Below are 13884 nucleotides of genomic sequence, written 5' to 3' on the forward strand. Positions count from 1 at the left end.
GGTGACATGGAAAAAGCTGTATGGGAACCAATCCTTCTCATGATTACCAAAACAGTCTGCAGAAGGTGTGTTTGGCTTTAGGCTTTGAGGGAAGACGAGAAATCTAACAAACGCTATGCCATTGCTTCAGGGTATTATTAACGTAAAAATCACCAAATCCCACAACGTATCCGGAACTGTTCCAATTCTTAGAAATGCTAAGATTAATAAAACTGTTCTTGTATTCAAGGAGCACATAATCTGATAAGAAAACATGCAGTGACAGGTTACAATCGCTAAGGTGAAGTATGCACAAGACAGACTAAAACAAACGAGCAGCAAAATTAGCTCTCTGTGGGGCCTCACTGAAGAACGGCTGGTGGAGAAGAGGAAACCCGTACTCGCATGAACATAGGGTCGTGGTCCCCGGTGCAAGCAAAGGCGGGGCTCCATTAACACATTCGCGAAATGAGAAGAGGGCAAATGGTGGAGGAAAAGTTGAGAATCCAGCCTGGATCTGTGATGACAGGAAGTGCCAGAAAGGAATTCATGGAATGGATCACAGAGTAAATTAGACCGAGTCTTCAATGTGTGATCACTTTCCACCTTAAAGAATATTTTGGAGTACTGGGGCGCCCGGGTGGCTCAGTGGGTAGAGCGTCCGACTTCGACTCAGGTCACGATCTCGCAGTTCGTGAGTTCGAGCCCCGCGTCGGGCTCTGCTGACAGCTCGGAGTCTGGAGCCAGCTTCGGATTCTGTGTCTCCCTCTCTCCCTGCCCCTTCCCTGCTCATGATCTGTCTCTCAAAAATGAATAAACATTAAAAAAAAATTAAAAAAAACAACCAAACACTTTTGAGTACTACCAAACTTGATATTTATGAATTACATAAATATACTATCAATACATTTTGTTACAAATTTTTATTCTCCAGTTTAAAAGGTAAAAGCCGAGGGGTGCCTGGGTGGCTAAGTTCGGCTCAGGTCATGATCTCCGTGTTCACGGGTTTGAACCCCACCTCGTGTTCTGTAAGGACAGCATGAAGCCTGCTTGGGGTTCTGTGTCTCCCTCTGTCCCTGCTCCTCCCCAACTCATGTTCTTTGTCTCTCTCTCTCTCTCTCTCTCTCTCTCTCAAAAATAAACATAAAAAAGTTAAAAAATATATGTAAATAACATGTTTCTACCTGTTGATGCAGCTACATATCGTGAGTATAAAGGCTGAGGTTCCTTAAGTACCTGAAGTGGGAGAATACGCTGAGACATGACAAGTCTATGACGAAGTGAGGTGGAGCAAGATGATAAAATCAGCAGCACACGAAGATCTTCCTGAGTCACTTTCAAAACCAGTAGGCACCTCAGGAACCACTGAGAACACTTCCAGGATCACTTGTAATGTGAGTTCCGGTTCTCACATTTCAAGTAGCAACCTGGCAGAAGAGGTATCTTCTGGTGGACCTGACTCAAGAGATCTCAAATCTGTCCACTTCTCAAACTGCATTTTCTGCAAATGAACTATTCTATAGAGATCCCGAACGTAAATCCTTATACGCTTCTGTAATTTCAGTACCGACAGCATAAAGGTGGTGTAGGATTGCACTAGCTAATCCAGAAAACTTACTCAACGTAGTATTATCCAGGCACATAATTAGAATTCACCAATCAAGAGATATATTCGATTCCAAATCATTCCTGACATACCAGCTCTGTCCTTTAATGAAACCGCTTCAAGAAATTTTTTTAGGTTTCTTTATTTATTTTGAGAGAGAGAAAGAGACAGCACGAGCAGGGGAGGGGCAGAGAGAAAGGGACAGAGAGGATCCCACACAGGCTCCATGCTGTGACAGTGGAGCCCCAAGCACGGCTCCATCCCAGGAACCGTGAGATCGTGACCTGGACTGAAATCAAGAGAAGGATGCTAAAGCCACTGAGCCACCCAGGTGCCCCATGAAACTGTCTGAAAAACAGTATTACAAATATTCTTCATTAAGGGAAACAAACTACTTCAGAGGGCTTCCACAAAATACGGGATAGCAGAAGATGACTGAAGTAAATGTAAAGGTCGAATTGCAGTAATAATAAAGGTCCTTTCATATGTTGAAGGAAAATTACAAACTATAACCACAATTTAAACTTATGTGATAATTAGTATTAGAATAAAAATTAAATACTGAACCACTCTAGAAGGAGTAAACTTTAAGTCCTGGCCCCCCAGCCTGCCCATAAGGGTACATTAGAAATCCTGCCCCTGACATGAACCTGGGCCACGTGACTTGCTTTGTCCAATGAAAAGTAGTACAAGGGAAATATGTCACTTCAGGGAGAAGTTTCAGAGACATCATCCTTCATCCTTGACCCCACAATGCACAGCACAGGGAACAGAGCCACGCCTTAGCCCTAAGATCACAGACACAAACAAAAAATAAATTTAGGAATCCTTTGTTATGACACAAGCTTACTGATGCAGTGTTGAAAAAAGAAAACAAAATAATCCAATAAAATACAAACGAACAACCTCTAGAGACCACTTGTGTATACAGCAGGCTTGAGCAGTCAAAGCTTGAGCAAGGCAAAAGGACCCACAGCGACCACGACCACGACCACCAAGCTGACGTGAACAGGCTCATTAAGCCACAGGCCCTCACTGACCAATGGGCTGCCCACGGCAGGCACAGTGCCTGAGATTACCAAAAAAGGGGGAAAAGTTACAGCTACTCTAGAACTACAGCCCCTCACCACCGCCTAGTAACAGACGGTCTCCCCTTTGCCATCCTGCCTGCTGCTCCCTTGCAGGGTATCCGGTAAACTTCTATTTCCTCTGTTCTGTCTTGAGTGAATTCTTCACTGGCGCCCCCTACCGGCTCCCACTAAATCGGGGTGCCCCACACAACCAAGAAAAAGCATAGGGAATAAATACATTGTCAGATGGAGGGACTAAAGCCTAACAAGAACAAATACAAATGGGGTACGTCACCCAATACAAAAAACAATTATGTTATTTTAGCCTTGAAAATCTTGTCTTTTCATTTTTAACCAGAAATGAAAAATCATGAGGAAAACAAAACAGGATCCCCACCGTAGGACTTACAGTAACGTCAAAATCACGTGAGTTTCTTTTAATGCCCTACACAGTTCTAAGAGTTTCTCCTTATAAAGAGCGATGTCTCATTCTTAGAATCCTCACCAGCTGGCACACATTAGGACACGTACTAACTATTCATAAATGGTTAATGAACGAAGTGAAGGAAGGCCTAATTAAGGTACGTTACAGGGAATACCAACTGCAGCGAAAGGGAGACTTATTTCAGTGATAAAAACAGTTGCAGTCAAATGGAACAGAAGAGAAACCCCCCAATAAACCCACGCACATATGGTCGACTGATTTTTGACAGAGTGCCAAAAACACACAATGGGGATGGGATAGTCTCTACAGTAAAAGGTGGCGGGATAATGGGACACCTACATGCAAGAGAATGAAACCAAACCCCTATCTTACACCACTCTTACAAATTAACCTGAAGTGAATCAGACTTAAACATAAGAACTGATACCATACAATTCCTAGAAGAAAACATAGGGGAGAAGCTCAACATTGTTCTCTAGGATCATGTTTTTTTGGATAAGATGCCAAAAGGAAGGCAACAAAAGCTCAAACAAGACTTCATCGAACTTAAGAGCCCTGCCCAGCAAACAGTCCATAAACTGAAAAGTAACCTACAGATTGGGAAAAGATATTCACAAATCATGTATCTGATAAGATGTTAATATCCAAAACGTACAAACAACTCATACAACTCAAAAAGCAAACCAGCAAATAATCCAATTAAAGTGAGCAAAAGACCTGAACCGACATTTTTCCAAAGACCTACCAACGCCAATATGTATATGCAAAGGTGCTCAATATCATGAATCATCAAGGAAATGCAAACCAAAACCACAATGAAATATCACTTTCACACCTCTCAGCATGGCTACCATCAAAAAGACAAGAGATAATAAATGGCAAGAATGTGGCGTAAAAAGGGAACCCTTCACTGTTGGTGGGAATGTAAATTGGCGCAGCTACCTTGGAGAACACTATGGCGGTCCCTCAAAAAATTAAAAATGGAACTACCAGATGATCCAGAAATCCCACTTTTAGGCACAAATCCAAAAGAAATGGAATCAAAACTGCAAAACACACCTTAATCCCTTGTTCACTGCAGCATTGGTTACAATAGCTGAGGCATGACACAGTGTAAGTGTCCATCAACAGAGGAATGGATGGGATAAAGAAAATGTGGTGTGTAAACACACACAATGGAATACTATTCAACCATAAAAACAAAGGAAAAAGGAAATCCTACCATTTGTGACAATATGGACAGACCTTGAGGGCATTATGTAAGTCAAGAGAGAAAACAAACACCATATGGTGTTACTTACATGTAGAATCTCCTAAAAGAAAAGGCCAACATCATACAAACAGAGTATAAAAAGAGCCCCTGATTGGGTGTGGAAGAAAGGAAGGACGGAAGGAAGGAGAAACAAACTCCATGCACAGATGGTGCCACATATGGATGTATATCTAAGAAAGAAGTAGCAATAAAACAAAATCTTGTAGAGAAACCAAGAGGAAACACTCAAGAATTCATGTTATGAATTCAACATACTTTGATGCTAAATACTAAAACCTAAGAAGAACATATCTCCCCCTGGCCAAAAAGTTAGTGGTCAATCTCTCATAGACATAGAAACAAAAACCCGAAACAAAATATTAGCATGACCCAGTTAGATTTATTTCAGAAATATCCAGGTATTTTTACATTTAAAAATTAATGTAATTCACCAACTAAGAAAATGAAGGAGACAAATAATATGATTTCAATAGATGTCCAAAACCATTTAATAAAGTTTAAAAGGCACTCATGAAGAAAATAAAAACTTTAGTTAACTAGGAATAGAATTGGACATCCTTGATGTGGTAAGAAATGCAAAAAAAAATGCAGCAAAAATCACATATTGAGAGGAAAACTTCCCCTTTGAGAACAGAATAAAGACAAGGAAACCTACTCTTTTCTTCTATTGAGTATCATATATTGGAGGACCTAAGAGGGCAATAAAGAAAAAAAGGTTTTATGAATTGGAAAAAGTAAACAGCAGTGTCACTAATACCAGATTACACATGTGTATATATAAAAAATGCAAATAAGGTTGAGATAAATTATTAGGTATAGTAAATTAGTGTAGAAAAATTGTTGATTTAAGGTCAATATATAAAAAATAACATGTCAGCCACAAGCAATTAAAAAGTACAATTGAAAATATATGTATAATACACAAAAGAAAAACTCAGAATGGATGAAAGACCTAAATGTAAGACAGGAAACCATCAAAATCCTAGAGAAGGAAGTAGGCAAAAACCTCTTTGACCTCAGTCGCAGCAACTTCTTACTCAACACGTCACTGGAGCCAAGGGAAACAAAAGCAAAACTGAACTATTGGGACCTCATCAAAATAAAAAGCTTCTGCATAGCGAAGGAAACAATCAGCAAAACTAAAAGGCAACCAATGGAATGGGAAAAGATATTTGCAAATGACATATCAGATAAAGGGTTAGTATCCAACATCTATAAAGAACTTATCAAACTCAACACCCAACAAATAATCGAGTGAAGAAATGGGCAAAAGACATGAGTAGACAATTTTCCAAATAAGATATCCAGATGGCTAACAGACACATGAGAAAATGCTCAACATCACTCATCATCAAGGAAATGCAAATCAAAACCACAATGAGATACCGCCTCACACCTGTCAGAATGGCTAACATTAACAACTCAGGCAACAATAGATGTTGGCGAGGATGCGGAGAAAGAGGATCTCTTTTGCAATGCTGGTGGGAATGCAAACTGGTGCAGCCACTCTGGAAAACAGTATGGAGGTTCCTCAAAAAATTTAAAATAGAACCACCCTAAGACCCAGCAATTGCACTGCTAGGTATTTACCCAAGGGATACAGATATGCTGTTTCAAAGGGGCACATCCACCCCAATGTTTATAGCAGCACTACTGACAATAGCCAAAGTATGTAAAGGGTCCACATGTCCATGGATGAATGAATGGATAAAGAAGATGCAAAATGAATGTATGTGTATGTGTGTGTGTGTGTGTGTGTGTGTGTGTCTGTGTGTGTGTCTGTATGTATACATATATATATATATTTTTATATGCTTTATATGTATATATATATATATACACACAGACACACACACACACAGACACACACACACACAGACACACACACACACACACACACACACACACACACACACACACACACACACTGGAGTATTACTCAGCAATCAAAAAGAATAAAATCCTGCCATTTGCAACTACATGGACGGAACTGGAGGGTATCATGCTAAGCGAAATCTGTCAGAGAAAGACAAGTATCATATGACTTCACTCATATGAGGAATTTAAGATACTGAACAGATGAACACAAAGGAAGGGAAGCAAAAATAACATAAAAACAGGGAGGGGAACAAAAAAGAGACTCTTAAATATAGAGAACATACAGAGGGTTGCTGGAGGATTGTGGGAGGGGGGATGGGCTAAATGGGTAAGGGGCATTAAGGAATCTACTCCTGAAATCATTGTTGCACTATATGCTAACTAGGATGTAAATTAAACAATAAATTAATTAAAAAATAATTTTAAAAATAAAAATTAAAAAAATATATACAGGTATATTAGGGGATCCTGAATGGCTCACTTGGTTGAGCATCCAACTCTTGATTTAGGCTCAGGTCATGATCCCAGGGTCATGGAATCCAGGACTGTCAGGCTCTGCCCTGAGTGTGAACTCTGCTTAAAATTCCCTCTCCCCCTCTCCCTTTGCCCCTCTCCCCTCTCTTTCTCACCCTCTCTTTCTCTCTCTCTCAAAAAAAAAAAGCATATATATTAATAAAAATGCTGAACACATAGAAATAACTCTAACAATAGGTGTGCAAGAATTCCACACACAAAGAAACTTTTAAAATTACTAAAGACTTACATAGATAGAAAATGTAGAAAATACATCATGTTCACAGGCAGAATATTCAATATCAGAAAATAAGCAATTTTTCCCACACTGACTTATAGATTCAATTCAACTGCAAATAAAGTTCCAGCAGGTTATTTTGTGAATGCTAACAATATTTGTACAGGAACACAAAGGGCCAACTGAAGCCAGGATCCTGCTGAAGACGAAAAAAGTGTGGAAGGATGTACACTACTCACTTGAAATATTTTTTATCAAATGTGGTACTGGCCTAAGAAGGGCCAAACTAAGCAGTGGAAATGAATAGAGCGCGAAAGGACCCAGACATAGATGTATGCACTATGACATACATCACACTGCAAAACAGTGGGGAAACTCAAGTTTTCAAAAAGAGTTCTTAGACAAATCGTATGGGAAGAAAGTGACCTGATGTCTGTCTCCTACAGAACGCCAGGGTCATCATGCAGGCTGACAGCACCATGAAGATACGGACTTCAGAGCGCATTTCTAATCACCCATGGGAAACTGTTTCAACAGTCGCAGTGCAGAAATACCTGAACCCTATGACCTCAAGCTTGGTTGGAGTTGATGTACTGGACAGAACATACAGATCCCTTTGGAAAGTTTCACAGCCAAAGACTTCTCGGAACAGAGCGAGGACTGCCTTCCACTGTGATCTCTTATTGGTGCGGCAGAACTAAAACATATGTGCAAAAACATTCTGTAGTTGTTCCCATAGACAAAACAAGGAACTTAGGTCTGCTAGTATTTCATTTACAAATATGGTTTCAGTGGATGACAGACTTCTATACAAACCACATTCTCAGGACCCAGAAAAAACTCTTTTGACTCAAGAAGCCATAATCATTGTGAAAGGAGTCTGTCTCAGCAGTTACCTTGAAGGACTGACAGTAAGTACAACATCTGCAAATGCTAAGAGTGGCCGAGAAGCAATGGAATGGCTTATACATACATTAAATGTGGAGACGGAACAACTGGTAGCTTCAGGGAGAGGGACATCGGGGCACCGACAGTGACAGCAGCATTTGCAGAGAACTGAGGATGGAACCTGCTCCCCCAGGTCTCTGTAAGCTGGCAATCTACTTGTTATTTTAAAAATAAAACTTATTTTAAGTAGAATTTGTTTTATAAGCTGAAGAAAAGCTATGTAATTTCTGATCCAAAGAAAGAGGTGCAGGATTTCTAAATAAAAGATTTCTGAAAGTAGTATTGTTTGAAATTACCATCTAATTGTGAAGACTCCAGGATTTGGGGGAAACTTAACAATTTTTGAAAAGTACCTGGAAAATCACACTGGCATGTTAAATCTCCACTGAGGTAGAATTTTAAGCTTTTAATGCATTAGAAATCTGCCTGGTGGGGCACCTGGGTGGCTCACTCGCTTGAGTGTCCAACTTCAGCTAAGGTCCTATTTCACGGTTTGTGGGTTTGAGTCCTGAGTCGGGCTCTGTGCTGACAACTCGGAGCCTGGAACCTGCTTCAGATTCTATGTCTCCCTCTCTGCCCCTCCCCGACTTACACTGTTTATGTCTCTCTCAAAATAAATAAATAAATTTTTATATATATTAAATATAATTTATTGTCAAATTGGTTTCCATACAACACTCAGTGCTCATCCCAACACGTGCCCTCCTCAATGCTCATTAAACTTTAAAAAATAAATAAATAAAATAAAATACACAGGAATTCTTACAAAACTCAGCAGAATAAAACAACCTAAAAAGCCATAAATTTATGAAAGTTGCACAAACTAAATAATCAGACCCATGGAAATTAAACAATGAAGTTCTTCACCCTTTAAAGTAAAAATAGGGGCGCCTGGGTGGCGCAGTCGGTTAAGCGTCCGACTTCAGCCAGGTCACGATCTCGCGGTCCGTGAGTTCGAGCCCCGCGTCGGGCTCTGGGCTGATGGCTCGGAGCCTGGAGCCTGTTTCCGATGCTGTGTCTCCCTCTCTCTCTGCCCCTCCCCCGTTCATGCTCTGTCTCTCTCTGTCCCAAAAATAAATAAAAAACGTTGAAAAAAAAAAAAAAAAATTAAAGTAAAAATAATTTTTACATCTGGAGAGAAAGGAAAAGTAGTTTTCTAATAAATAACAATTTACCTAGAAAAATTAGAAATCTTCATATCCTATAACTCAAAAATATTAATCACTGGACATTGGAGCAATGATTCTTAAACTTAACACCATCACACGGACATCCTGTTAAAAACACAGATTACTGGGCCTGGCCTCCAAAAGTTCTTTTCCAGTAGGTTTGGGATGGTGGATCACAATCTGCATGTCAAACAAGTTTCGAGGGGACGCTGCCATTTCTGGCCAAAGATCCTCACTCTGAGAAGCAATGCTCCAGGGTCTGGAGATACATCTGCATTTACCATAGAGAATGACAAGGATATTCACAGCAGCATTTATATCAATGAAAAATGGAATTACCTGAATGTCGACCAATGAAATATAGTATTTAGGATACACTGTGTCCAGACAGCAGGAAAATCCAACATTAAAAGAAACAAACTACAGGGGTGCCTAGGTGGTGAAGCATCGGACTCTTGATTTCAGCTCAGGTCATGATCTTATGATTGTGAGAGTCAGCTCTGGGTCAAGATCCATCCTAAGTGTGGAGCCTGATTAAGATATTCTCTCTCAAGATATTCTCATTCTCGGGGCGCCTGGGTGGCTCAGTTGGTTGAGCGTCCCACTTCGGCTCAGGTCATGATCTCACGGTTCGTGAGTTCGAGCCCCACACCGGGCTCTGCGCTGACAGCTCGGAGCCTGGAGCCTGCTTCGGATTCTGTGTCTCCCTCTCTCTCTGCCCCTTTCCTGCTCATGCTCTGTCTCTCTCTGTGTCTCAAAAATGAGTAAGCGTTAAAAAAATTTAAAAAAAAAAGATATTCTCATTCTCTCTCTCTCTCTCCCTCTTTCTCTCTCTCCTTCTGCCCCTCTCCCCCACTCACAAACTCTAATAAACTTTTTAAAAAACTATTTATTTAAAAAAGTAATTAAATACACTTCCTATGGATAGATCTCAAATTACTAGTGTACTGAGGGGAGAAAATGCCTGTCATATAAACATTAAGATAATTTACATATTTTTAGAAGTGCTCAAAATAATAAGCAGTATTATTTTTCCAGATACATGTAGAGATAAACGTTAAGACTAGTAGACAAAGGATACAAACTTGGAACTGAACGATGGGGTACAATGAGGAAGGCTACAGGAAAGAGCCATCAGAAGAGACAAAGAAGACTCCCCAGGAGAGACTGTCAGAAGAGTAATGGAGCAGTTCTTGAAGGAAGGCAATTACAATTAAATCATTGGCAATTTTACCTGGACAGACCCCAAAAAAGTGGAAGGGAAAAACCAAGACAGAAATCCATAGGATGAATTTGAGAAGCTCAGACACATTTACCAGAGAATTTAACTTTGAACCATCTGCTATAAAACTCGCAGACACAACCTGGCTAAAGGAGTTATGGAGAGTTTTTGTTAACAGGCATGTAGACCATTCATTCCTCTGAATATACCGGGTTTGACACCAGGATCGACCATGACCATCATTAAATTAACTACCTGAACTATCTCTCAGACCCTTTTACTCTCAGTGAGGAACAGTTTTAGGCACTCGTTTCGAGGCTGTCACAGGAAGGATATTCACTATGCGTCCCTATGTTAAAACCAAAAAAGATATCATCCAAGAAGTCTTTGTGTCTTGAAAAAATTCTGTCTGTATGCAAAAGACTGTGTCTTCCTTTCTACATGGTTATCAGAAACAACAGAGATGTTATTTGTAGGTCAGTTTAGAAACTCTAAAATAGGGGCGCCTGGGTGGCGCAGTCGGTTAAGCGTCCGACTTCAGCCAGGTCACGATCTCACGGTCCGTGAGTTCGAGCCCCGCGTCAGGCTCTGGGCTGATGGCTCGGAGCCTGGAGCCTGTTTCCGATTCTGTGTCTCCCTCTCTCTCTGCCCCTCCCCCGTTCATGCTCTGTCTCTCTCTGTCCCAAAATAAATTAAAAATGTTGAAAAAAAAAAATTAAAAAAAAAAAAAAGAAACTCTAAAATATAGAATGATCACTATGCATCTACAAACCACCTTAGTCTTGCTATTGATCTGTTACTCTCTATTTTCTGTAAAGGTAGATTTCTATCTATTGCTAATTTCCCATTGCAATGGGATTCACCAAGTCCATCGCAAAATAAAGTGGGGAATGAACAACTTACCTGGGATTTGTTCATTTTCTGCTGTCTTGGAAAAGTGTAGACAACTCTGGTGCTGTGCTGAGTTACAGGAGGAATGAGGTCCTAAAGAGCTGGCCTGCCTGGTGGCTCCTGAACGCTCCTGCCCTATAAAACTATACAACCCAATAGATAGGAAGCATGTCAGTTCCTCTGACCTTCAGAAAGGACAGCAGATGTTCAAAAACCACCTAAATGTAAATATTTGCTTCCTGGGGATTTTTTCACAGTTTAAACCTCTCTTGATGCTCACAAAAAAAAAAAAAAAAAAAAAAAAAAAAAAAAAAAAAAAAAATTTTAAATAAAAAAGCGAGTTTAAATAAAACAATATACTCAGTGAAGCAACATTAACTCTTTACCAAACTACTGTAAAAAGAAAAAAAAACAAAAACAAAAAACAAAAAACTTCCCGACCGGGGGCAGCTGGGGGGCTCAGTCAGTTCAGCCTCGATTCTTGGTTCAGGTCACGATCTCAGGGTTCGTGGGACCAAGGCCTGCATCAGGCTCTGTGCTGACAGTGTGGAACCTGCTTGGGATTCTCTCTCCCTCTCTGCCCTTTCCTGACTCGCTCTATTTCTCTCTCTGTCGTGATAATAAACTTACAAAAAAAATACTCCTGACTAATCTGTTTATCAATTTTCCTACTGTTACTAAACCTTTGGTTAGTGATTCCACAGAAAATGATAAAAAGCAGTGCTTTAAGGACAGGTCTATGTTTTCTTCGTCCTGGTTGGGTTTCTCAAAAGGATCTTTTTACAGGCGCACCTGCGTGGTTCAGTAGGTTAGGCGCCTGACTTCGCTCAGGTCATGATCTCACACTTCCTGAGTTCAAGCCTCCCATCGGGCTCTGTGCTGACAGCTCAGAACCTGGATGAAGCCTGCTTCAGATTCTGTGTCTCCCTCTCTTTCTGCCCCTCCCCCACTCACAGTCATTCTCTCTCTCTCTCAAAAATAAAAATTTTAAAAACAAGGATCTTTTTATAAAGCAATTTGCCTTTCCTCGTGTGGAAAAGCAGGCAGTCTCTCTAGAGTCGGGAGACACAACTTCCAGGCTTCGCCACTAACAAACTGTGATTCTGGACAAGTCAGTAACCTTCGAGAAGAAAAACAAACAAACAAACAAACAAACAAACAAACAATGTTTCTATTCCATGAGACAAAAAGTAAGGGATTCTTGGAGATCCTTCCCTAATGCCGGACTGAGTAACACCACACCTCAAGAAGCAGTCGCGCACCCGACTGGAGAGCCGCTTGGAGGACTCCAGGAAGGAGACAAGGAGAACCAAGAGGCGGGGCGGTAACCGAGTCAGCCCAGGCAGGGGCGCCCGTCTTCCCGGACCACCCCGCCTCCGCCCGACGCGCTGGCGCGCCCCTCCCGGCCGCGGCGCCGTCCCTCTCCCACCGCCTCCGGGCACACGCCCTCCTCCCGCGGCCTCCAGAACCGGGCCCCGCGAACGGCCCCGGCCGCTCCGGCAGGGACTGAGCACCGGGGCGGCCCGACCTCTAGTGCTGATGGACACGTCCCCATCCCGCCGTCCCCGGTCCCCGGACCTCCTCCACGCGATCGGGCACCGACCGCCTACAGCCGCCCGCGACTTCCCAGTCAGCGCAGCGCCCCCCTCGGCCCTCGTCCAACCGTCCCGCGCTCACCTATCGCTCCCTCGTCATGAGGCACTGACCCCAGAAAAGCGCAGAGATTCGGCTGCCGGGGAACCGCCTCCCACGCGAGAAGTGAGGAGAACGGGACGGGAGGAAAAGCCTGGCGGAAGTGCCCAGAGGCAGAAGGCTGTACTAAGCATGCGCAGAACTAGGCATGCGCAGAACCGGACAGTGTGAGCAGTCCGCGCCGAAAGGCAGAAAACTACCTTTCCCTGCAAATTCACCGATCAGTGGTTGGAGGGTGGCTGAGAGTGCAGTCTTTACCTAGCACGTGGGAAGTTTGGGGAGCTTGACCTAGTTACCCAAGCAGTCAGAGCCCGTCAGGGACTCCCCAAAAGTTGCGGATTGCAGCTGAATTCTATGTGACGCCAGTGTGCAATTTAGACTAGAGCTGTCAAGGAAAGGAACCTGCTTGTCGAGTTCACTTTTTATAATACTATGAAATAGACTCCATCAACACAATAAAAGAATATATGAAAAAAATTAGGATCTGTCACCACCAGCAACTCTCTCAGGAAATAAAAAGCCAGGGGTCAAGGGCGGTATCAAGAAAGCTTGTTCATCAAAATCACAACAATGAATGATAACTGAGGATACATCAGAAAATCGACAGTCCAAAACAAAATTTCTTTATTCGTCTACATATTCTTTCCTCTGTGACGTTAAAATTACTTGAAGAAATGGGAGATTGACCGTTTTTTATTTATTTTTTTATTTTTTTAACGTTTTATTGTTGAGAGAGAGCGCGTGCCGGAGCGAGGGAGGGGCAGAGAGCGAGCGGGACACAGAATCCGAAGCAGGCTCCAGGCTCTGAGGTGTCAGCACAGAGCCTGAAGAGGGGCTCGAACTCACAAGTGGTGAGATCATGACCTGAGCCGAAGTTGGTCGCCCAAACAACTGAGCCACCCAGGCACCCCAAGAGATCGACCCTTTCAATGAAAGGCTCAATATCCTTTGACAACATTC

The 13884-nt window shown here is 42.0% G+C and overlaps 2 protein-coding genes and 1 pseudogene across 2 annotated transcripts in view; 1 reads left to right on the forward strand and 2 right to left on the reverse strand.

The window, feature by feature from the left end:
- Positions 1 to 11375, reverse strand: part of LOC131493668 (zinc finger protein 33B-like) — a 35989-nt gene extending 24614 nt beyond the window's left edge. The window contains 1 exon segment of the mRNA XM_058698278.1: positions 11245 to 11375. Coding sequence (XP_058554261.1) covers positions 11245 to 11259 — 15 coding nt within the window. The 5' untranslated portion in view covers positions 11260 to 11375.
- Positions 1 to 11782, reverse strand: part of LOC131493667 (zinc finger protein 33B-like) — a 94023-nt gene extending 82241 nt beyond the window's left edge. Inside the window, exon 1 of the mRNA XM_058698277.1 lies at positions 11674 to 11782. The gene's annotated coding sequence lies outside the window, so the exon portion shown is untranslated. The remainder of the gene's footprint in view (positions 1 to 11673) is intronic.
- On the forward strand, positions 7149 to 8039 carry LOC131493644 (PRELI domain containing protein 3B-like; annotated as a pseudogene).
- Positions 11783 to 13884: the final 2102 nt, after the last annotated feature.

This window comes from Neofelis nebulosa, chromosome 13 (genome assembly GCF_028018385.1).
Source record: "Neofelis nebulosa isolate mNeoNeb1 chromosome 13, mNeoNeb1.pri, whole genome shotgun sequence".
In the NCBI taxonomy this organism is placed as follows: Eukaryota; Metazoa; Chordata; class Mammalia; order Carnivora; family Felidae; genus Neofelis; species Neofelis nebulosa.